This window comes from Oncorhynchus mykiss, chromosome 19 (genome assembly GCF_013265735.2).
Source record: "Oncorhynchus mykiss isolate Arlee chromosome 19, USDA_OmykA_1.1, whole genome shotgun sequence".
Taxonomy (NCBI): domain Eukaryota; kingdom Metazoa; phylum Chordata; class Actinopteri; order Salmoniformes; family Salmonidae; genus Oncorhynchus; species Oncorhynchus mykiss.
In genome coordinates, this window is record NC_048583.1 from 1,901,522 (window position 1) to 1,926,529 (window position 25,008).

Here is a 25,008-nt window from a genome sequence, read left to right on the forward strand (position 1 = left end):
TCGTTCCACTTCATGATTGTGTCCCACTTGTTGTTGATTCTTCACAAAAAAATACAGTTTTATATCTTCATGTTTGAAGCCTGAAATGTGGCAAAAGGTCGCAAAGTTCAAGGGGGCCGAATACTTTCGCAAGGCACTGTATTGGCATTTCCTTTCAAATAAAGTTGGATTCGATTTGAATGGCTATGACTGATCATCAGGCTGAAATATTCTTCAAATAAAGTTGGATTGGATTCAAAATGGCCACCTGTCACTCACCAGACTGAGGAAGATGAGGATGAGCTGGATGACATCGGTGTAGGCTACAGAGTAGAGTCCTCCCAGTAGAGTGTAGATGATGGCCACCACAGAGCTGATACAGATGGAGTAGACATAGGGCAGGTCCAGAATCACACTCATAGTGCCACCTGCAGCACACAGGGAGGGCAACGGAACACTGAGCTACGGAACACTGAGCTACGGAACACTCAGAACACTGAGCTACGGAACACTGAGCTACGGAACACTGAGCTACGGAACACTCAGAACACTGAGCTATGGAACACTGAGCTACGGAACACTCAGAACACTGAGCTACGGAACACTGAGCTACGGAACACTCAGAACACTGAGCTACGGAACACTCAGAACACTGAGCTACGGAACACTGAGCTACGGAACACTCAGAACACTGAGCTACAGAACACTCAGAACACTGAGCTACAGAACACTCAGAACACTGAGCTACGGAGCACTCAGAACACGCATCATCAGCAATAGAATGTTCACAGACCGTTATCAGTGATTAGCTGATAACCTACTGCTGTATAGATGAACCACTCTGCTTCTCCTTCTGGAGACTAAATGCTGGTTCTAATACTGCATAAATGTACTGCAAATACTAAAGTAATATCATAGAAACAGTGGTGAGCCTGGTCAAGTACACTATAATACTTTTCTATTGCTATATACTATTAACAGTACATATTCTAAATGTAACTTTTTTATATACATACAGTTGAAGTCGGAAGTTTACATACACCTTAGCCAAATACATTTAAACTCAGTTTGTCATAATTCCGGACATTTAATCCTTGTAAAAACTCCCTGTCTTAGGTCAATTAGGATCACCACTTTATTTTAATTAAGAATGTGAAATGTCAGAATAATAGTAGAGAAAATTATTTATTTCAGCTTTTATTTCTTTCATCACATTCCCAGTGGGTCAGACGTTTACATACACTCAATTAGTATTTGGTAGCATTGCGTTTAAATTGTTCAACTTGGGTCAAACGTTTTGGGTAGCCTTCCACAAGCTTCCCACGGTAAGTTGGGTGAATTTTGGCCCATTCCTCCTGACAGAGCTGGTGTAACTGAGTCAGGTTTGAAGGCCTCCTTGCTCAGGGCTTTGTGATGGCCACTCCAATACCTTGACTTTAATGTCCTTAAGCCATTTTGCCACAACTTTGGAAGTATGCTTGGGGTCATTGTCCATTTGGAAGACCCATTTGCGACCAAGCTTTAAATTCTGGACTGATGTCTTGAGATGTTGCTTCAATATTTATCATTTTCCTGCCTCATGATACCATCTCCTGCAGCAAAGCACCCCCACAACATGATTTCTGCCACCCCCGTGCTTCACGGTTGGGATGGTGTTCTTCGGCTTGCAAGCCTCCCCCTTTTTCCTCCAAACATATCGATGGTCATTATGGCCAAACAGTTTCATCATAGCAGAGGACATTTCTCTAAAAGTCCGATCTTTGTCCCCATCCCATCATGTAGTTGCAAACCGTAGTCTGGCTTTTTATTGCGGTTTTGGAGCAGTGGCTTCTTCCTTGCTGAGTGGCCTTTCAGGTTTTGTCGATATAGGACTCCTTTTACTGTGGATATAGATACTTTTGTACCTGTTTCCTCCAGCATCTTCACAAGGTCCTTTGCTGTTGCTCTGGGATTGATTTGCACTTTTCGCACCAAAGTACATTCATCTCTAGGAGACAGAACGCGCCTGTCCACATACATACTGTCTGTCCATTGATGCAACCGAAGAGCAATGGTCAAGCAACAGGCCAAAATGTATATTTTTTAAAACCGAAGAAAGCAAAACTGCTCATATCGGAAGAAGCCTACTGAGTCTCTGAGTTGCTTCTCTCACTCGAAGATTCATCATAAATCACCATCATCAGGTGACATCATAACTATTAAGAACTAAGGAACTAAATAATATTCAATAATAATAATGCACAAATAAATGTTTAAAAAAAATAAATAAATAGAGAAAATAATGAATCAATAAGTAGATAAACATGAGTAAATCCAGGTCTACCTCCCTCCAATCAGGGCCAGGGTCAGCTCGGCCCCGCCCCCAGCACGGCCCCACCCAGCTCGGCCCCGCCCTACCCAGCTCGGCCCCGCCCTACCCAGCACGGCCCCGCCCTACCCAGCTAGGCCCCGCCCTACCCAGCACGGCCCCACCCAGCTCGGCCCCACCCTACCCAGCTCGGCCCCGCCCTACCCAGCTCGGCCCGCCCAGCTCGGCCCCGCCCCCAGCACGGCCCCACCCAGCTCGGCCCCGCCCCCAGCACGGCCCCACCCAGCTCGGCCCCGCCCTACCCAGCTCGGCCCCGCCCAGCTCGGCCCCGCCCCCAGCACGGCCCCACCCAGCTCGGCCCCGCCCAGCTCGGCCCCGCCCCCAGCACGGCCCTGCCCTCCTGGCCAAGACGCACCTACGTCCTTAAACAGAAAAGTGTCAGATCGCCACATCGCTGACTACTAGGTTTTTCAGCCTGCCTGTGACCTTTTGACCTCTGCTCTTGACCTTTGACTTGAACTTCACCCCATCTATTTAAATGTTTGACCTCTGATGTCGAGGAGTATCTCTTTTTTATATTTTCTTTAGCCCCTTCAGAGATTGTGTGTGTGTGTGTGTGTGTGTGTGTGTGTGTGTGTGTGTGTATGTATGTGTGTGTGTGTGTGTGTGCGTGCGTGCGTGTGTGCGTGCGTGTCTGTGTCTGTGTGTAGTTGTGTGTAGTTGTGTGTGTGTGTGTGTGTGCGTGTGTGTGTGTGTCGAGGGTTGGAGAACATACTGTACTGCAGGACCAGTTGGTTACCTAGGCAACATTCAAACGTTGTATCAGTTGGTCATTCTTGGTCCACAGTAAAACATTGAAACAGTTGGTTACCTAGGCTGACCAGCGTCCTAGCGACCCACAGGACGTCTGCAATGAGCGCTGGGAAGATGAGCAGGCTGCTCAGGACGTTGCCATACTTTATCTGGAACGGATCCATCATTGTCACGTACTTGTTTTCCCTCATTGGCTTGGCAAAGAAAAAACCACCTGCGTCAGAAAAGAGAGAAAAGAGAGAGAGGAGTATGGAGTGGGGAGAGAGAGGAGTATGGAGGGGGGAGAGAGAGGAGGAGGGGGATAGAGGGGGGGAGAGAGAGAGGGGGATAGAGGGGGAGAGAGAGGAGGAGGGGGATAGAGGGGGAGAGAGAGGAATATGGAGATTGAGGGGGAGAGAGAGGAGGAGGGGAATAGAGGGTGAGAGAGAGGAGGAGGGGGATAGAGGGTGAGAGAGAGGAGGAGGGGGATAGAGGGTGAGAGAGAGGAGGAGGGGGATAGAGGGGGGGAGAGGAGGAGGGGGGGATGGAGGGGGGAGAGAGAGGAGGGGGATAGAGGGGGAGAGAGAGGAGGAGGGGGATAGAGGGGGAGAGAGAGGAGGAGGGGGATAGAGGGGGGGAGAGAGAGGAGTATGGAGATGGAGGGGGGGAGACAGAGGAGGAGGGGGATAGAGGGGGGGAGAGAGAGGAGGAGGGGAATAGAGGGTGAGAGAGAGGAGGAGGGGGATGGAGGGGGGAGAGAGGATGGGGAGAGAGGAGGGGGATGGATGGGGAAGAGAGAGAGAGGAGAGAGAGGAAGAGGCGGAGAGAGAGGAAGAGGGGGATGGAGGGGGAGAGAGAGGAAGCGAGGGATGGAGGGGGGAGAGAGAGGAAGAGGGGGATGGAGGGGGGAGAGAGAGGAGGGATAATAAAACATAGGAAACTGAAAACAAACAGGTGTTGACCTCTGATAACACAACACCTGTTTCTGTTATTGCCAGCCGAGCGGATAAACAATAGATCCAAACAACACCAAGGGGATCATGTTACGTTTCCTGATTTCCAATCAAAGCTACGCTTGACAAAACGCTAAACACACACACACACACACACACACACACACACACACACTTGGTGGTTGCCATGGCGCCGACAGAGATGGCCGCCTCGCTTCGTGTTCCTAGGAAACTATGCAGTTTTTTGTTTTTTTACGTGTTATTTCTTACATTAGTACCCCAGGTAATCTTAGGTTTCATTACATACAGTCGAGAAGAACTACTGAATATAAGATCAGCGTCAACTCACCATCAGTACAACCAAGAATATGATTTTCGCGAAGCGGATTCTGTGTTCTGCCTTTCAACCAGGACAACGGAATGGATCCCAGCCGGCGACCCAAAAAAACGACTCCGTAAAAGAGGGAAACGAGGCGGTCTTCTGGTCAGACTCCGGAGACGGGCACATCGTGCACCACTCCCTAGCATTCTTCTCGCCAATGTCCAGTCTCTTGACAACAAGGTTGATGAAATCCAAGCAAGGGTAGCATTCCAGAGGGACATCAGAGACTGTAACGTTCTTTGCTTCACGGAAACATGGCTCACTGGAGAGACGCTATCGGAGGCGGTGCAGCCAGCGGGTTTCTCCACGCATCGCGCCGACAGAAACAAACATCTTTCTGGTAAGAAGAGGGGCGGAGGCGTATGCCTTATGGCTAACGAGACGTGGTGTGGTCACAACAACATACAGGAACTCAAGTCCTTCTGTTCACCTGATTTAGAATTCCTCACAATCAAATGTCGACCGCATTATCTACCAAGAGAATTCCCTTCGATTATAATCACAGACGTATATATTCCCCCCCAAGCAGACACATCGATGGCTCTGAACGAACTTTATTTGACTCTTTGCAAACTGGAATCCATACATCCTGAGGCTGCATTCATTATAGCTGGGGATTTTAACAAGGCTAGTCTGAAAACAAGACTCCCTAAATTGTATCAGCATATCGATTGCGCAACCAGGGCTGGAAGAACCTTGGATCATTGTTATTCTAACTTCCGCGACGCATATAAGGCCCTGCCCCGCCCTCCTTTCGGAAAAGCTGACCATGACTCCATTTTGCTGATCCCTGCCTACAGACAGAAACTAAAACAAGAAGCTCCCACGCTGAGGTCTGTCCAACGCTGGTCCGACCAAGCTGATTCCACACTCCAAGACTGCTTCCATCACGTGGACTGGGATATGTTTCGTATTGCGTCAGATAACAACATTGACGAATACGCTGATTCGGTGTGCGAGTTCATTAGAATGTGCGTTGAAGATGTCGTACCCATAGCAAAGATTAAAACATTCCCTAACCAGAAACCGTGGATTGATGGCAGCATTCGCGTGAAACTGAAAGCGCGAACCACTGCTTTTAATCAGGGCAAGGTGACTGGTAACATGACCGAATACAAACAGTGCAGCTATTCCCTCCGCAAGGCTATCAAACAAGCTAAGCGTCAGTATAGAGACAAAGTAGAATCTCAATTCAACGGCTCAGACACAAGAGGTATGTGGCAGGGTCTACAGTCAATCACGGACTACAAGAAGAAAACCAGCCCAGTCACGGACCAGGATGTCTTGCTCCCAGGCAGACTAAATAACTTTTTTGCCCGCTTTGAGGACAATACAGTGCCACTGACACGGCCTGCAAAGAAAACATGCAGACTCTCCTTCACTGCAGCCGAGGTGAGTAAAACATTTAAACGTGTCAACCCTCGCAAGGCTGCAGGCCCAGACGGCATCCCCAGCCGCACCCTCAGAGCATGCGCAGACCAGCTGGCCGGTGTGTTTACGGACATATTCAATCAATCCCTATACCAGTCTGCTGTTCCCACATGCTTCAAGAGGGCCACCATTGTTCCTGTTCCCAAGAAAGCTAAGGTAACTGAGCTAAACGACTACCGCCCCGTAGCACTCACTTCCGTCATCATGAAGTGCTTTGAGAGACTAGTCAAGGACCATATCACCTCCACCCTACCTGACACCCTAGACCCACTCCAATTTGCTTACCGCCCAAATAGGTCCACAGACGATGCAATCTCAACCACACTGCACACTGCCCTAACCCATCTGGACAAGAGGAATACCTATGTGAGAATGCTGTTCATCGACTACAGCTCGGCATTCAACACCATAGTACCCTCCAAGCTCGTCATCAAGCTCGAGACCCTGGGTCTCGACCCCGCCCTGTGCAACTGGGTACTGGACTTCCTGACGGGCCGCCCCCAGGTGGTGAGGGTAGGCAACAACATCTCCACCCCGCTGATCCTCAACACTGGGGCCCCACAAGGGTGCGTTCTGAGCCCTCTGCTGTACTCCCTTTTCACCCACGACTGCGTGGCCATGCACGCCTCCAACTCAATCATCAAGTTTGCGGACGACACAACAGTGGTAGGCTTGATTACCAACAACGACGAGACGGCCTACAGGGAGGAGGTGAGGGCCCTCGGAGTGTGGTGTCAGGAAAAAACCTCACACTCAACGTCAACAAAACTAAGGAGATGATTGTGGACTTCAGGAAACAGCATAGGGAACACCTACCTATCCACATCGATGGAACAGTAGTGGAGTGGGTAGTAAGTTTTAAGTTCCTCGGCATACACATCACAGACAAACTGAATTGGTCCACTCACACAGACAGCATTGTGAAGAAGGCGCAGCAGCGCCTCTTCAACCTCAGGAGGCTGAAGAAATTCGGCTTGTCACCATAAGCACTCACAAACTTCTACAGATGCACAATCGAGAGCATCCTGGCGGGCTGTATCACCGCCTGGTACGGCAACTGCTCCGCCCACAACCGTAAGGCTCTCCAGAGGGTAGTGAGGTCTGCACAACGCATCACCGGGGGCAAACTACCTGCCCTCCAGGACACCTACACCACCCGATGTTACAGGAAGGCCATAAAGATCATCAAGGACAACAACCACCCGAGCCACTGCCTGTTCACCCCGCTATCCTCCAGAAGGCGAGGTCAGTACAGGTGCATCAAAGCAGGGACCGAAAGACTGAAAAACAGTTTCTATCTCAAGGCCATCAGACTGTTAAACAGCCATCACTAACATTGAGTGGCTGCTGCCAACACACTGACTCAACTCCAGCCACTTTAATAATGGGAATTAATGGGAAATTATGTAAAATATATCACTAGCCACTTTAAACAATGCTACCTAATATAATGTTTACATACCCTACATTATTCATCTCATATGTATACGTATATACTGTACTCTATATCATCTACTGCATCCTAATGTAATACATGTATCACCAGCCACTTTAACTATGCCACTTTGTTTACATACTCATCTCATATGTACATACTGTACTCGATACCATCTACTGTATATTGCCTATGCTGCTCTGTACCATCACTCATTCATTTATCTTTATGTACATATTCTTTATCCCCTTACACTGTGTATAAGACAGTAGTTTTGGAATTGTTAGTTAGATTACTTGTTGGTTATTACTGCATTGTCGGAACTAGAAGCACAAGCATTTCGCTACACTCGCATTAACATCTGCTAACCATGTGTATGTGACAAATAAAATTTGATTTGATTTAAAAAAATAAAAAAATTAAAAAAAACACACACACACACACACACACATAAACCCTTGCCCCCCACCACTCACCCCATAGCCCATAACTATGACAAATCATTTCCCTCTCACTTTACGACTGTGTTCTTTTGTTGGTTACGTGCAAGGACAGCTGTTTCATTCGCGTGTGTGTGTGCGTGTGTGTGCGTGCGTGCGTGTGCGTGCGCGCGCGTGTGTGTGTGTGTGCGTGCGTGCGTGTGTGTGTGTGTGTAGGACACTCACGGCCCAGTTGGGAGCATTCTGCTCCAGCGATCCAGTTACACAAAGGTCACGTTCCAAATGGCACCCTATTCCCTGACCAGGGCCCATAGGGGAGTAGGGTGTAGTTTGACCAGGGCCCATAGGGGAGTAGGGTGTAGTTTGACCAGGGCCCATAGGGGAGTAGGGTGTAGTTTGACCAGGGCCAATAGGGAAGCAGGGTGTAGTTTGACCAGGGCCCATAGGGGAGTAGGGTGTAGTTTGACCAGGGCCAAGAGGGAAGCAGGGTGTAGTTTGACCAGGGCCCATAGGGGAGTAGGGTGAAGTTTGACCAGGGCCCATCGGGGAATAGGGTGTAGTTTGACCAGGGCCCAGAGGGAAGCAGGGTGTAGTTTGACCAGGGCCCATAGGGGAGTAGGGTGTAGTTTGACCAGGGCCCATAGGGGAGTAGGGTGAAGTTTGACCAGGGCCCATCGGGGAATAGGGTGTAGTTTGACCAGGGCCCATAGGGGAGTAGGGTGTAGTTTGACCAGGGCCCATAGGGGAGTAGGGTGTAGTTTGACCAGGGCCCATAGGGGAGTAGGGTGTAGTTTGACCAGGGCCCATAGGGGAGTAGGGTGTAGTTTGACCAGGGCCCATAGGGGAGTAGGGTGTAGTTTGACCAGGGCCCAGAGGGGAGTAGGGTGTAGTTTGACCAGGGCCCAGAGGGGAGTAGGGTGTAGTTTGACCAGGTCCCATAGGGGTGGATGTCCTTTAGGTGGTGGACCATTCTTGATACACACATATAGTGCACTAATATATAGTGTACTACTGTTGACCAGAGCCCTATTCCCTATATAGTACACTACTTTAGACCAAAGCCCTATTCCCTATATAGTGGACTACTTTAGACCAGAGCCCTATTCCCTATATAGTACACTACTTTAGACCAGAGCCCTATTCCCTATATAGTGAACTACTTTAGACCAGAGCCCTATTCCCTATATAGTGCACTACTTTAGACCAGGGCCCTATTCCCTATATAGTATACTACTGTTGACCAGAGCCCTATTCCCTATATAGTGCACTACTTTAGACCAGAGCCCTATTCCCTATATAGTGCACTACTGTTGACCAGGGCCCTATTCCCTATATAGTGTACTACTTTAGACCAGGGCCCTATTCCCTATATAGTGCACTACTTTAGACCAGAGCCCTATTCCCTATATAGTGCACTACTTTAGACCAGAGCCCTATTCCCTATATAGTGCACTACTTTAGACCAGAGTGCCGCAGTCGATAAGGGCAGAGAACATATCTTAGCTTTAGTACCTCACTCTACTGTTTCATAACACATATCCTGTTTCGGCCTGCTGAGCACCTTTCCAGATGACCTCATAGCACACAGGTGTGTTTATAACTGTGTTACTGGGTAACAGAAGGGTTAGTGCTAGAGTGGATCAGGTGAAGGTACGTCTAAAATTGGGCCCCTCTTCCGTATATACAGCTCATATCAGCTATTAGTACCAGGATCAGACCGTGGGGTTAGAGGTTAGAGGTCATATGACTCACCCAGGAAGAAGGTGAGTACGTAGGGGACTGGCATCAGAGCCCAGACCAGACCCAGGGTAGGGTTGTAGACAGCCTCCGCTATACCCAGGATAAACCCTCCTCCAACCCACGTAGCTGTAGGGAGGAGAGGGGGAGGAGGGAGGGAGGGAAAGAGAGGGAGGGAGGGAGGGAGGGAGGGAGGGAGGGAGGGAGGGAGGGAGGGAGGGGGGAGAGGGAGGGAGGGAGGGAGAGAGAGAGAGAGAGGGAAAGAGAGAGAGAGAGAGAGAGAGAGAGAGAGAGAGAGAGAGAGAGAGAGAGAGAGAGAGAGAGAGAGAGAGAGAGAAAAACACACATAAACATGGGCCAATACATACCAATGCAGTAACACCTACTTCTGAGAGTCCCACTGTAGACACTCAACTAACTATCAACAAGCTGTCAGTGACAAGTCAACAGATGTTTAGTGGCGTCCAGTAGCCATGCAGTCTAAAGACATCTGATATTCAACACTTCCCCCAGGGCTCGTAAACAGATATGCAGTTGACCCATTGGTTGTTGTTTATTTGTGTAAAAGCTCTCAGAATAAACTGATCCTTCATGTCGTTTCTATTTCTATGCTGCAATCTCCCTCCCTCTCTCCTTCCCTCCTTCCCTCCCTCTCTCCTTCCCTCCCTCTTTCCTTCTTTCCCTCCCTCCCTCCCTCTCTCCTTCCCTCCTTCCTTCCCTCCCTCTCTCCTTCCCTCCCTCTTTCCTTCTTTCCCTCCCTCCCTCCCTCTCTCCTTCCCTCCTTCCTTCCCTCCCTCTCTCCTTCCCTCCCTCTTTCCCTCTTTCCCTCCCTCCCTCCCTCTTTCCCTCCCTCTCTCCTTCCCTCCTTCCCTCCCTCCCTCTTTCCCCCCTCCCTCTTTCCCTCCCTCTCTCCTTCCCTCCTTCCCTCCCCCCTCTTTCCCTCTTTCCCTTCCTCTTTCCCTCCATCCTTCCCTCCCTCCCTCTTTCCCTCCCTCCCTCCCTCTCTCCTTCCCTCCTTCCCCCCCTCTTTCCCTTCCTCTTTCCCTCCATCCTTCCCTCCCTCCCTCTTTCCCTTCCTCTTTCCCTTCCTCTTTCCCTTCCTCTTTCCCTCCCCCCCCTCTTTCCCTCCCTCCCTCTCTCCTTCCCTCCCCCCCTCTTTCCCTCTTTCCCTTCCTCTTTCCCTCCATCCTTCCCTCCCTCCCTCTTTCCCTTCCTCTTTCCCTTCCTCTTTCCCTCCCTGTCTCCTTCTCTCCTTCCCTCCCTTCCTCTTTCCCTTCCTCTTTCCCTCCCTCTTTCCCTCCCTCTCCCCTCCTTTCTTCCCTCCCTCTTTCCCTCTTTCCCTCCCTCCCTCCCTCTTTCGCTCCCTCTCTCCTTCCCTCCTTCCCTCCATCCCTCTTTCCCCCCTCCCTCTTCCCCTCCCTCTCTCCTTCCCTCCTTCCCTCCCCCCCTCTTTTCCTCTTTCCCTTCCTCTTTCCCTCCATCCTTCCCTCCCCCCCTCTTTCCCTCCCTCCCTCTCTCCTTCCCTCCCCCCCTCTTTCCCTCTTTCCCTTCCTCTTTCCCTCCATCCTTCCCTCCCTCCCTCGTTCCCTTCCTCTTTCCCTTCCTCTTTCCCTCCATCCTTCCCTCCCCCCCTCTTTCCCTCCCTCCCTCTCTCCTTCCCTCCCCCCCTCTTTCCCTCTTTCCCTTCCTCTTTCCCTCCATCCTTCCCTCCCTCCCTCTTTCCCTTCCTCTTTCCCTTCCTCTTTCCCTCCCTGTCTCCTTCTCTCCTTCCCTCCCTTCCTCTTTCCCTTCCTCTTTCCCTCCCTCTCCCCTCCTTTCTTCCCTCCCTCTTTCCCTCCCTCCCTCCCTCTTTCGCTCCCTCTCTCCTTCCCTCCTTCCCTCCCTCCCTCTTTCCCCCTCCCTCTTTCCCTCCCTCTCTCCTTCCCTCCGCCCCTCTTTCCCTCCCTCCCTTCCTCTTTCCCTCCATCCTTCCCTCCCCCCCTCTTTCCCTCCCTCCCTCTCTCCTTCCCTCCTTCCCTCCCCCCCTCTTTCCCTCTTTCCCTTCCTCTTTCCCTCCATCCTTCCCTCCCTCCCTCTTTCCCTTCCTCTTTCCCTCCCTGTCTCCTTCCCTCCTTCCCTCCCTCCCTCTTTCCCTCTTTCCCTTCCTCTTTCCCTCCATCCCACCAATCAGTGTGATGATTCCGACCAGTATATTGGGCATGGTCTCTACAAGCCCCAATCTGATTGGCTGCTTACCAGTCAGAGTGAAGATCCCCACCAACAGGTTGATGTTGCGTCCGGCGAGCAGCGTGATCTCCATCCCGTCCGACCCGGTACACTTCCTCTCCACCTTCTTGGAGCGCATCGAGGCCCAGATCCCCGTGCCTAGGATCAGCAAGTAGAAGATCGCCATGACGATCAGGCCCGGAACGTTCAGAGACATTTTAACCTTGTTCTCCTTCCTCTTCTCACCGAAGCAAATTATTGTTCAACTAGAGAGAGAGAGAGAGAGAGAGAGAGAGATCTGTAAACAAAGGAAAAAGGACAAAGAAAGACGAAGGTTTCAGGCATTGGGGGAGATGTACATACAGTGAATGTACATCATGCTTGCCCATCCCTCCTCTCTACTGCAGCCTCTGCAGGATCCCTAGCTCTCCAGGAGGACGGTTGGCCTGGACAGGGTTAGGGCTCAATTCCATTACAATTACAGTCAATTCCAAAAGTAAAGTCCATTCCAATTCCAAATATTCAGAGTTGAAAAGCATTGAAGATAATTGGAATTGGAATTTCAGGGTACTTCCTGAATGGACTGTAGTTGAAATGGAATGGAGCCCAACACTGAGTTGACCATTCCTGCTGTACACTACCATGCAAACAGCAGAGAAGACAGGATCAAAGAAAGGAAGGGAAAGTTCAGAATATACATATAGATACATAGATATACCATAGGAACACTTCCAATAATCTCATAACTGTACAACAGGGGGGTGGGGCTGAGGGAGGGTAACAGAGGGGGGTGTTGGGATGGGGCTGAGGGAGGGCTGAGGGAGGTGTTGGGATGGGGTTGAGGGAGGTGTTGGGATGGGGCTGAGGGAGGTGTTGGGATGGGGCTGAGGGAGGTGTTGGGATGGGGTTGAGGGAGGTGTTGGGATGGGGCTGAGGGAGGGTAGAGGGGGGTGTTGGGATGGGGCTGAGGGAGGGTAGAGGGGGGTGTTGGGATGGGGCTGAGGGAGGTGTTGGGATGGGGCTGAGAGAGGGTAGAGGGGGGTGTTGGGATGGGGCTGAGGGAGGGTAACAGAGGGCGGTGTTGGGATGGGGCTGAGGGAGGGTAGGCAGAGGGGGGTGTTGGGATGGGGCTGAGGGAGGTGTTGGGATGGGGCTGAGGGAGGGTAGGCAGAGGGGGGTGTTGGGATGGGGCTGAGGGAGGTGTTGGGATGGGGCTGAGGGAGGTTAGGCAGAGGGGGGTGTTGGGATGGGGCTGAGGGAGTGGAGAGGGGGGTGTTGGGATGGGGCTGAGGGAGGGTAACAGAGGGGGGTGTTGGGATGGGGCTGAGGGAGGGTAAGCAGAGGGGGGAGTTGCACAAATAGAACTGACATCTTAACAGAACCACATGACAACATAGTTGATCGCTGAGGAACATTCACCACGTGCATCCTGTCAAGCTCAATTACAATAAACAAACAACTAATAAATAAACAAGGAACTCAACGACAGGAAGCCAGTCCATGATCAGCTGATACAGGGACAAGGAGGAGAGGAAGTGGAGAGAAAGAAAGAAAGGATGTAGGAAGAACACAAATAAAAAAGCTATTTACTCTGAAGTCAGGCGCTGACTGGTCATGGAGGGGGGGGGGTGAAGGAGGGAGTGGAGGGCGTGTAGGGGGGGGTGTAGGATGGAGTGGGGGGGGGTGAAGGATGGAGTGGGGGGGGTGAAGGATGGAGTGGGGGGGTGAAGGATGGAGTGGGGGGGGGTGAAGGAGGGAGTGGGGGGGTGAAGGAGGGAGTGGGGGGGGTGAAGGATGGAGTGGGGGGGTGAAGGAGGGAGTGGGGGGGTGAAGGAGGGAGTGGGGGGGGTGAAGGATGGAGTGGGGGGGTGAAGGATGGAGTGGGGGGGGTGAAGGAGGGAGTGGGCGGGGGGGTGAAGGAGGGAGTGGGGGGGTGAAGGAGGGAGTGGGGGGGGTGAAGGATGGAGTGGGGGGGGTGAAGGAGGGAGTGGGGGGGGTGTAGGAGGGAGTGGAGGGCGTGAAGGAGGGAGTGGGGGGGTGGGGGCGTGAAGGAGGGAGTGTGGGGGGCGTGTAGGAAGGAGTGGGGGGAGGGGGGCGTGAACGAGGGAGTGGGGGAGAGATGGGCGGGGTCTCACCCGGCAGCGCTGAGCATCGTTGACAAAATGTCCGCCGGCCCCCTCTTCTTCAGGGAACGAGGCCCCCAAGGTTTTACGGACCGAAACCTCGGGAGGTGAGCAAAGACTTGTTGCCATGTACATAGTGTTTTCTGGTGAGTGGTTGATCATGGAGGATTTAACTGGCGGTAGGTAGAAGTGTATTGGTGTATATAGAGGCCTGTTGTGGTGTTCAGGTAGACGTGTATTGGTGTGTCTAGAAGACTGTCAGTGTTAGACTGGTATTGGTGTTGTCTACGAGAGACGAAGGGAAGGACAGTGTGCACTGTGTGTATACATAAAGGTGTGTAGAGGTAGAGACTGTGTGTATACATAGAGGTGTATAGAGGTCTATAGAGACTGTCTGTATACATAGAGGTGTATAGAGGTCTATAGAGACTGTGTGTATACATAAAGGTGTATAGAGGTATATAGAGACTGTGTGTTTATACATAGAGGTATATAGAGGTCTATAGAGACTGTGTGTATACATAGAGGTGTATAGAGGTCTATAGAGACTGTCTGTATACATAGAGGTATATAGAGGTATATAGAGACTGTGTGTATACATAAAGGTGTATAGAGGTATATAGAGACTGTGTGTATACATAGAGCTGTAGTGTCAGGTGTGTAGAGGTAGAGACTGTGTGTATACAGTTTATATATATGTTTATATATTATATGTATATATATATATATTTTATAGGTTTATAGAGGTCTATAGAGACTGTGTGTATAAATAGAGGTGTATAGAGGTCTATAGAGACTGTGTGTATACATAGAGGTGTATAGAGGTCCTTAGAGACTGTGTGTATACATATAGGTGTATATAGGTCTATAGAGACAGAGTGTATACATAGAGGTGTATAGAGGTCTATAGAGACTGTGTGTATACATAGAGGTGTATAGAGGTCCTTAGAGACTGTGTGTATACATAGAGGTGTATAGAGGTCTATAGAGACTGTGTGTATACATAGAGGTGTATAGAGGTCTATAGAGACTGTGTGTATACATAGAGGTGTATAGAGGTCTATAGAGACTGTGTGTATACATAGAGGTGTATAGAGGTCTATAGAGACTGTGTGTATACATAGAGGTGTATAGAGGTCTATAGAGACTGTGTGTATACATAGAGGTGTATAGAGGTCTATAGAGACTGTGTGTATACATAGAGGTGTAGTGTCAGGTGTATAGAGGTACATAGAGGCTGTGTGTATACATAGATATACATAGAGGTGTATAGAGGTCTATAGAGACTGTGTGTATACATAAAGGTGTATAGAGGTATATAGAGACTGTGTGTATACATAGAGCTGTAGTGTCAGGTGTGTAGAGGTAGAGACTGTGTGTATACAGTTTATATATATGTTTATATATTATATATATGTATATTTTTTATAGGTTTATAGAGGTCTATGGAGACTGTGTGTATACATAGAGGTGTATAAGAGGTCTATAGAGACTGTGTGTTTATACATAGAGGTTTATAGAGGTCTATAGAGACTGTGTGTATACAGTTTATATATAGGCTTATATATTATATATATATATATATATTTTATAGGTGTATAGAGGTCTATGGAGACTGTGTGTACATAGAGGTGTATTGTCAGGTGCGTAGAGGTCTATACGTGTTGTGGAAGGGAAGGAGGAGAGGAACCTACCCCATCTTTGGTCAGGTGAGAGTAGACATGTAGTCTACTGTATGTATAGATAGGAATGTATGGTGGCCGTCCAAGAGAAGAGATGCATTGGTTAAAGAACAGGAAGGGCGGACTGTGGAACGGAGGAGGACGACCACCCTCATCCAACAACATTTTAAAAACGGTAAGAAAAAGGCATTTTATATCGAAATATCTTAATTTCTCACTAAATATCTGGTTAAAAACACTGTTTTGCAATAGTCTCTACAGTAGTCACAACAGGGTGGGTGGGTTTTCACTGTGCTCTTGCTCCCACCATAGAAACCTATGGGTACGACGCTGCCCAGGTGAGAATGAACTCAGTCACAACTCTTACATTAGACAGGTTGAAACGGTTTTGCTCAGTTAAATCTAGCTTAGCCACTTCTTTGGCTAAACGTTGAGATAACATTACCATCGTCTACTATTGTTACTACTGGTATGGCTTGTCAATGACATGACAACCTGGTTCAGGGACAATAGAGAAGTTGCATTGGCTGTGTAGGTCAGTGCTCCCCAGTGACATGACATTCAGCCTGGTTGAGGGACAATGGAGAAGTTACATTGGCTGTGTAGGTCAGTGCTCCCCAGTGACATGACAGCCTGGTTCAGGGACAATGGAGAAGTTACATTGGCTGTGTAGGTCAGTGCTCCCCAGTGACATTCAGCCTGGTTGAGGGACAATGGAGAAGTTGCATTGGCTGTGTAGGTCAGTGCTCCCCAGTGACATGACAGCCTGGTTCAGGGACAATGGAGAAGTTACATTGGCTGTGTAGGTCAGTGCTCCCCAATGACATTCAGCCTGGTTGAGGGACAATGGAGAAGTTACATTGGCTGTGTAGGTCAGTGCTCCCCAATGACATTCAGCCTGGTTCAGGGACAATGGAGAAGTTACATTGGCTGTGTAGGTCAGTGCTCCCCAGTGACATGACAGCCTGGTTCAGGGACAATGGAGAAGTTACATTGGCTGTGTAGGTCAGTGCTCCCCAGTGACATTCAGCCTGGTTGAGGGACAATGGAGAAGTTGCATTGGCTGTGTAGGTCAGTGCTCCCCAGTGACATTCAGCCTGGTTGAGGGACAATGGAGAAGATTTTACCGTTGTTTATGTGCAACAACAAAAAAACAAAAAACAAAAACTTGGAGTGCGAAATAAAATCACCCGTGGGATGAATCTGGCCTGCAGCCCACTATTGAAGAACCCTGATATAGGTTATGTCCTGATGTAGGTTAAGTCCTAATATAGGTTATGTCCTGATGTAGGTTAAGTCCTAATATAGGTTATGTCCTGATGTAGGTTAAGTCCTGATGTAGGTTATGTCCTGATGTAGGTTATGTCCTGATGTAGGTTAAGTCCTAATATAGGTTATGTCCTGATGTAGGTTAAGTCCTAATATAGGTTATGTCCTGATGTAGGTTATGTCCTGATGTAGGTTAAGTCCTGATGTAGGTTATGTCCTGATGTAGGTTATGTCCTGATGTAGGTTAAGTCCTGATGTAGGTTAAGTCCTGATGTAGGTTAAGTCCTAATATAGGTTAAGTCCTGATGTAGGTTATGTCCTGATGTAGGTTAAGTCCTGATGTAGGTTAAGTCCTGATGCAGGTTATGTCCTGATGTAGGTTAAGTCCTGATGTAGGTTATGTCCTGATGTAGGTTAAGTCCTGATGTAGGTTAAGTCCTGATGTAGGTTATGTCCTGATGTAGGTTAAGTCCTGATGCAGGTTATGTCCTGATGTAGGTTAAGTCCTGATGTAGGTTAAGTCCTGATGTAGGTTAAGTCCTGATGCAGGTTATGTCCTGATGTAGGTTAAGTCCTGATGTAGGTTATGTCCTGCTGTAGGTTAAGTCCTGATGTAGGTTATGTCCTGATGTAGGTTAAGTCCTGATGTAGGTTATGTCCTGATGTAGGTTATGTCCTGATGTAGGTTAAGTCCTGATGTAGATTAAGTCCTGATGTAGGTTAAGTCCTGATGTAGGTTATGTCCTGATGTAGGTTATGTCCTGATGTAGGTTAAGTCCTGATGTAGGTTATGTCCTGATGTAGGTAAAGTCCTGATGTAGGTTATGTCCTGATGTAGGTTATGTCCTGATGTAGGTTAAGTCCTGATGTAGGTTATGTCCTGATGTAGGTTAAGTCCTGATGTAGGTTAAGTCCTGATGTAGGTTATGTCCTGATGTAGGTTATGTCCTGATGTAGGTTATGTCCTGATGTAGGTTAAGTCCTGATGTAGGTTAAGTCCTGATGTAGGTTAAGTCCTGATGTAGGTTAAGTCCTGATGTAGGTTATGTCCTGATGTAGGTTATGTCCTGATGTAGGTTAAGTCCTGATGTAGGTTAAGTCCTGATGTAGGTTATGTCCTGATGTAGGTTATGTCCTGATGTAGGTTAAGTCCTGATGTAGGTTAAGTCCTGATGTAGGTTATGTCCTGATGTAGGTTATGTCCTGATGTAGGTTATGTCCTGATGTAGGTTAAGTCCTGATGTAGGTTATGTCCTGATGTAGGTTATGTCCTGATGTAGGTTATGTCCTGATGTAGGTTATGTCCTGATGTAGGTTATGTCCTGATGTAGGTTAAGTCCTGATGTAGGTTAAGTCCTGATGTAGGTTAAGTCCTGATGTAGGTTATGTCCTGATGTAGGTTAAGTCCTGATGTAGGTTATGTCCTGATGTAGGTTATGTCCTGATGTAGGTTATGTCCTGATGTAGGTTATGTCCTGCTAGCTCTGGTCCAGGGCGTTAACGTGCGTTCCTCGTTGTCATCACACAATGGGACCAGAGCTAGCACTGAGGCAGTTATGCGTCGTGTTCATGCGATGTGGACTGTTAGAGATGTAATCAAAGGTTATGGTGCTGCTGAAGCAGCAATATAGCAGTTTCTAATGAACAAAAGGTGTTTTTTTACAAATGTATCCGATACTACATAAAAGCAATCTTTCTAACGTAGTTACAGTATTAAGAGTAGCTAACGCCATGAAGGCAACTGGCAAGATAGTCTTTATAGAGTGGTGTTTTGTGCTGCAAAAGGTGAGGGGGGTAGGACTGGGGCTGTAGGGGAGATGAGGGGGGGGGGGCAGGGGTGAGACTGGTGCTGTAGGGGAGATGGGGGGGTGAGACTGGTGCTGTAGGGGAGATGGGGGGGCGGGTGAGACTGGGGCTGTAGGGGAGATGGGGGGGGGGGGTGAGACTGGTGCTGTAGGGGAGATGCGGGGGTGAGACTGGTGCTGTAGGGGAGATGGGGGGGGGAGACTGGGGCTGTAGGGGAGATGGGGGGGGGTGAGACTGGGGCTGTAGGGGAGATGGGGGGGGTGAGACTGGGGCTGTAGGGGAGATGAGGGGGGTGAGACTGGGGCTGTAGGGGAGATGAGGGGGGTGAGACTGAGGCTGTAGGGGAGATGAGGGAGGGAGGGAGGAGGGAAGTGAGGGTGGGAGGAGGGAAGGGAGGGAGTAGGGAAGGGAGGGAGGAGGGAAGGGAGATGGAGGGAGGGAGGAAGGGAAGGAAAGGGAGGGAGATTTATCTTAAAGGGAAGACGACTAAGTAATTATCAATCCCAGGACTCCTGTTCAGATCTGTCATATTTACTACCAGTGTCGATCTGAATGTATGGATTATGTTTCTGTCTGTCTTCACACTAGAGGGATATGTGAGGAGACGTTCTGTCGGTGGGTAGAAGGAGTGGTAGAGAAGAGAACTACAATCCCAGTATTATACGGCTGGACCACAACTGCAGCCAATCAAATTCAATACAATGTATTCATGAAGCCATTTTCACATCAGCAGATCTCACTTGGTGCTGTACAGAAACCCAGCCTACAACCCCAAACAGCATGCAATGCAGAACCACAGAAGAAACCTGGAGAGGAACCAGGCTCTAAGGGTTGGCCAGTTCCTCTCCTCCTCCCTCGGTCTTTCACAAGTGTCTCTCTCTCTCTCTCTGTCTGTCTGTCTGTCTGTCTGTCTGTCTGTCTGTCTGTCTGTCTGTCTGTCTGTCTGTCTGTCTGTCTGTCTGTCTGTCTGTCTGTCTGTCTGTCTGTCTGTCTGTCTGTCTGTCTGTCTGTCTGTCTGTCTGTGTCTGTGTCTGTGTCTGTGTCTGTGTCTGTGTCTGTGTCTGTGTCTGTGTCTCTGTCTCTGTCTCTGTCTCTGTCTCTGTCTCTGTCTCTGTCTCTGTCTCTGTCTCTGTCTCTGTCTCTGTCTCTGTCTCTGTCTGTGTCTGTGTCTGTGTCTCCTTTCTTTCTTTCCTCCTCTCTGAATGTAGTGCTGATTCAGTAGACATGTCTAGAGGGTCCGGAAGGGGAGCAGATTTCCCAGCTCTCACTGTGTTCTAGCGACCAGGTATGGAGGGCAAGGCTCCACTCCAGGAATCTGCTATGGTACCTCCTACCTCCAAAAACCAGTGTCACCCTCTGTCAAAAAAAGGGAGGGGTTTCTCTTGGTTTATTAATGGTTAGAACGGTGGCTTGCCGATACATGTAGCCGACACTGTCTCACCTGGTTCTAGTAGAGACAGGCGTCTTCGACCTCTGACCTCTACCCTTGAACTCTACTCTCTGTCTCCGACCCTTTACCTGCCCTCTCTCGTCAAGACAGGTATAAGCCAACTCTGGCTCTGCTAACAAACCACTTCCTTGACTAGCACTTAGGTCGAGACACATCACTTAGGTCGACACACATCACTTAGGTCGAGACACATCACTTAGGTCTACACACATCACACACACACACACAAACACACACACACACATAGTATACCTCGATACCTCTATCACTACACACACCACTCCTGGGGCTGGGATAGGGTTAGGCTGGGGTAGGGTTAGGCTGGGGTAGGGTTTGGCTGGGGTAGGTTTTGTCTGGGGTAGGGTTTGTCTGGGGTAGGGTTTGGCTTGGGAAGGGTTAGGCTGGGGTAGGGATAGGCTGGGGTAGGGTTTGGCTGGGGTAGGGTTTGTCTGGGGTAGGGTTTGGCTTGGGAAGGGTTAGGCTGGGGTAGGGATAGGCTGGGGTAGGGTTTGGCTGGGGTAGGTTTTGTCTGGGGTAGGGTTTGGCTTGGGAAGGGTTAGGCTGGGGTAGGGTTAGGCTGGGGTAGGGTTTGGCTGGGGTAGGTTTTGTCTGGGGTAGGGTTTGGCTTGGGAAGGGTTAGGCTGGGGTAGGGTTAGGCTGGGGTAGGGATAGGCTGGGGTAGGGTTAGGCTGGGGTAGGGATAGGCTGGGGTAGGGATAGGCTGGGGTAGGGATAGGCTGGGGTAGGGATAGGCTGGGGTAGGGATAGGCCGGGGTAGGGCTAGGCTGGGGTAGGGATAGGCTGGGGTAGGGATAGGCCGGGGTAGGGCTAGGCTGGGGTAGGGTTAGGCTGGGGTAGGGATAGGCTGGGGTAGGGATAGGCTGGGGTAGGGATAGGCTGGGGTAGGGATAGTCTGGGGTAGGGTTAGGCTGGGGTAGGGATAGGCTGGAGTAGGGATAGGCTGGGGTAGGGATAGGCTGGGGTAGGGTTAGGCTGGGGTAGGGATAGGCTGGGGTAGGGATAGGCTGGGGTAGGGTTAGGCTGGGGTAGGCCGTCATTGTAAATAAGAATTTGTCCTTAACTGACCTTCCTAGATAAATGAAGGTTAAATAAAATGTCAAGGGTGTTCATAATGCTTTGTCAACTCAGTATATAAGTTAGGGGGGAGGGGGGGGTGGATCAACTTTAATACTGACAACCCAGTATATAAGTTAGGGGGGGGGGGGGGGGGGTGGATCAACTTTAATACTGTCAACTCAGTATATAAGTCGGGGGGTGCGGGGGGGCGGGTGGATCAACTTTAATAGGACAAATAGATTGTGGCTTCAATTAATGTTATTGTCTGGATCATTTCCAATCCTCCATATCTTTATTTCTTAACATATGTTTTAAAATATTCTTTCCTTTATTTTGTTCGTCTAAGTTTACACCAGGTTCAGATAAACTATCTACATAGACGGTGTGATTGGTCGACTTCTGTGATGCATTTAAACATGATTCTGTCTGTGTTGTCACAGGGTATAATTAGTCTGGTTGAACAGCCATACCAACACGTCTCCTCTCACTCTCCAGGAATGTCTCTCAGTAGTTTTCCAACGTTCTCCCCGACTCTGTGTGTGTGTGTCTGTGTGTGTGTGTGTGTGTGTGTGTGTGTGTGGTAGTGTGTGTATGCGGGTTAGTGTGTGTATGCGGGTTAGTGTGTGTATGTGGGTTAGTGTGTGGGTTAGTGTTTGTGTGTGTGTGTGTGGATTAGTGTGTGTATGCGGGTTAGTGTTTGTGTGTGTGTGTGTGTGTGTTAGTGTGTGTATGCGAGGGCCACCGTTATACAACACAATCATGTGAAGACTTGAGTCTAAGATATCACGTTTCAGGTCTGTCCTACACCATACTGTCTGTCCTACACCATACTGTCTGTCCTACACCATACTGTCTGTCCTACACCATACTGTCTGTCCTACACCATACTGTCTGTCCTACATCATACTGTCTGTCCTACATCATACTGTCTGTCCTACACCATACTGTCTGTCCTACACCATACTGTCTGTCCGACATCATACTGTCTGTCCTACACCATACTGTCTGTCCTACACCATACTGTCTGTCCTACACCATACTGTCTGTCCTACACCATACTGTCTGTCCTACACCATACTGTCTGTCCTACATCATACTGTCTGTCCTACACCATACTGTCTGTCCTACACCATACTGTCTGTCCTACATCATACTGTCTGTCCTACATCATACTGTCTGTCCTACACCATACTGTCTGTCCTACATCATACTGTCTGTCCTACATCATACTGTCTGTCCTACACCATACTGTCTGTCCTACATCATACTGTCTGTCCTACACCATACTGTCTGTCCTACACCATACTGTCTGTCCTACACCATACTGTCTGTCCTACACCATACTGTCTGTCCTACACCATACTGTCTGTCCTACACCATACTGTCTGTCCTATACCATACTGTCTGTCCTACACCATACTGTCTGTCCTACACCATACTGTCAGTCCTATACCATACTGTCTGTCCTACACCATACTGTCTGTCCTATACCACACTGTCTGTCCTACACCTTACTGTCTGTCCTTCACCCTACTGTCTGTCCTAATTGACATAATTTGAGTCAGTTGGAGGTATACCAGGTGTACCTGTGGATGTATTTCAAGATCTACCTTCAAACTCTGTGCCTCTTTGCTTGACATCATGGGAAAATCTAAAGAAATCAGCCAAGACCTCAGAAAAATAATGTGGACCTCCACAAGTCTGGTTCATCCTTGGGAGAAATTTCCAAACACCTGAAGGTACCACGTTCATCTGTACAAACAATAGTACGCAAGTATAAACACCATTGGACCATATAGCCGTCATACCGCTCAGGAAGGAGGCACGTTCTGTCTCCTAGAGAGGAATGTACTTTGGTGCGAAAAGTGCAAATCAGTCCCAGAACAACAGCAAATGACCCTGTGAAGATGCTGGAGGAAACAGGTACAAAAGTATCTATATCCACAGTAAAACGAGTCCTATATCAACATAACCTGAATGGCCGCTCAGCAAGAAAGAAGCCACTGCTCCAAAACCGCCATAAAAAAGCCAGACTACGGTTTGCAACTGCAGATGGGGACAAAGATCGTACTTTTTGGAGAAATGTCCTCTGGTCTGATGAAACAAAAATAGAACTGTTTGGCCACAATGACCATCGTTATGTTTGGAAGAAAAAGGGAGAGGCTTGCAAGCAGAAGAACACCATCCCAACCGTGAAGCACGGGTGAGGCAGCATCATGTTGTGGGGGTGCTTTGCTGCAGGAGGGACTGGTGCACTTCACAAAAGGAAGGAAAATTATGTGAATATATTGAAGCAACATCTCAAGACATCAGTCAGGAAGTTAAAGCTTGGTCGCAAATGGGTCTTCCAAATGGACAATGACCCCAAGTATACTTCCAAAGTTGTGGCAAAATGGCCTAAGGACAACAAATCCATATCTGTTGGGTAAAACGCCACAGTGTGTAGTCACACTAGGAAGATGTGTGGCCCATTGCTTTGAGAAAAGGGCAACCAGAGGAGCACAAACAACATTGTGAATACAAACTATATTGATCTGTTTATTTATCTTCACATTGTTACAACGAAGACATAATATAACAACATTTATCAGTGTTTACTAAAGTTTCTCTTGTTTATTTCCCTTGTGTTGAGTGTCTATTCCCTTTGAGAGAGAGAGAGAGAGAGAGAGAGAGAGAGAGAGAGAGAGAGAGAGAGAGAGAGAGAGAGAGAGAGAGAGAGAGAGAGAGAGAGAGAGAGAGAGAGAGAGAGAGACTCAAAATAAGATACTGTCGTCTTTGACTTTTATGTCGATGAAAAAGTACAGTTATTTCCCCAGCATTTACATACAAGTGTTACGAACCAAGTTGACCTAGTTCAGTTGTGATTGGCACCCGTGGGTTTAAATTGGGTTGTGCTGGGTAAACCGAGGCATGCAATTCTCTTTAAGCTATTCTGGGGAGGTATGTATTCACTGTTACATAACCCCTGGAGACCTACTGCCAAGACATGCAGCTCTATCAACACATGGAAGGAGTACACACACACACACACACACACACACACACACACACACACACTTACATACACACACTTGAACTCAATGCACCTTTTTAACAACGCAAATGTCATCACAAGCACACAGGTAGATTACACACCCACACACACACACACACACACACTACCCACACACATCTGTGACGACGCAAATGACATCAACCTACACAACCTCAGAAAACACACAAACATACAACACAAACACTCACACGTTTCTCTGTCCGTACAGCATCTTACTGTCAGTCAGATGAACCACGTTGACCTTTCAGCAGTAAGATAAAACACACGGTAGTCTACAGTAGCAGCGTCTAGGGGGAAGTCTAATAAATACCATAAACGCATACGTACCTAAATGAATAACAGATAACGTCCCAAATAGTGTTGCAGGTCTGTCAGTCTGTCTGTCAGTTCAGTCTGTTCAGGGTATTCACATAAACATGGGGAGTCTCTCCAAGTCACTCTCTCTCTCTTTCTGGATGGACGGATGGATAGACAAATGGACGGATGAAGGAGGATTTAAAGACCAACAGAGTGGTGACAGACAGACCTCTGTCACAGAGGAAGAGAAGAACAGAACAGCAACAGGTGTAGTAGGTCTGTCTAGGTGTTAAAGTGAGGAGGGGGTCTGGAGCTGTGAGGCAGGAAAGAACACTCTAGAATGATTGGGTTCTCCCTCCTGCCGTTATAAACTCCAGGGGAGGTGGAGGGGGAGTGTCATAAGTCTCAAAGTGCAGGAAGCTGCCAGCAACCGCTCTGATTGGTACTCGGTCAATGACGACCCAGTGGAATATATTACCATGCTCCCAAATTGTCACATAAAACCCCACATGTTGTTAAATTAGACTGCTGGACATTTTTTGTTGTTCTCTCTCTCTCAATTCAAGGGGCTTTAATTGGCATGGGAA

The 25,008-nt window shown here is 48.8% G+C and overlaps 1 protein-coding gene across 2 annotated transcripts in view; it reads right to left on the minus strand.

The window, feature by feature from the left end:
* The window catches only part of LOC110513305 (high affinity choline transporter 1), a 40,006-nt gene extending 15,201 nt beyond the window's left edge, over window positions 1-24,805 (minus strand). Inside the window, exons 1-6 of one of the 2 annotated variants that reach the window (XM_036953907.1) lie at window positions 13,798-14,757; window positions 12,026-12,299; window positions 11,693-11,928; window positions 9,473-9,586; window positions 3,159-3,314; window positions 259-407 (exon numbers count right to left, since the gene is read on the minus strand). In XM_036953907.1, the coding sequence (XP_036809802.1) occupies window positions 259-407; window positions 3,159-3,314; window positions 9,473-9,586; window positions 11,693-11,879 (606 nt within the window). In that variant the 5' untranslated portion in view covers window positions 11,880-11,928; window positions 12,026-12,299; window positions 13,798-14,757. Of the gene's footprint in view, window positions 1-258; window positions 408-3,158; window positions 3,315-9,472; window positions 9,587-11,692; window positions 11,929-12,025; window positions 12,300-13,797; window positions 14,758-24,451 lie in introns of those variants that run through there. The other variant, XM_036953908.1, reaches the window with a different exon arrangement.
* Window positions 24,806-25,008: the final 203 nt, after the last annotated feature.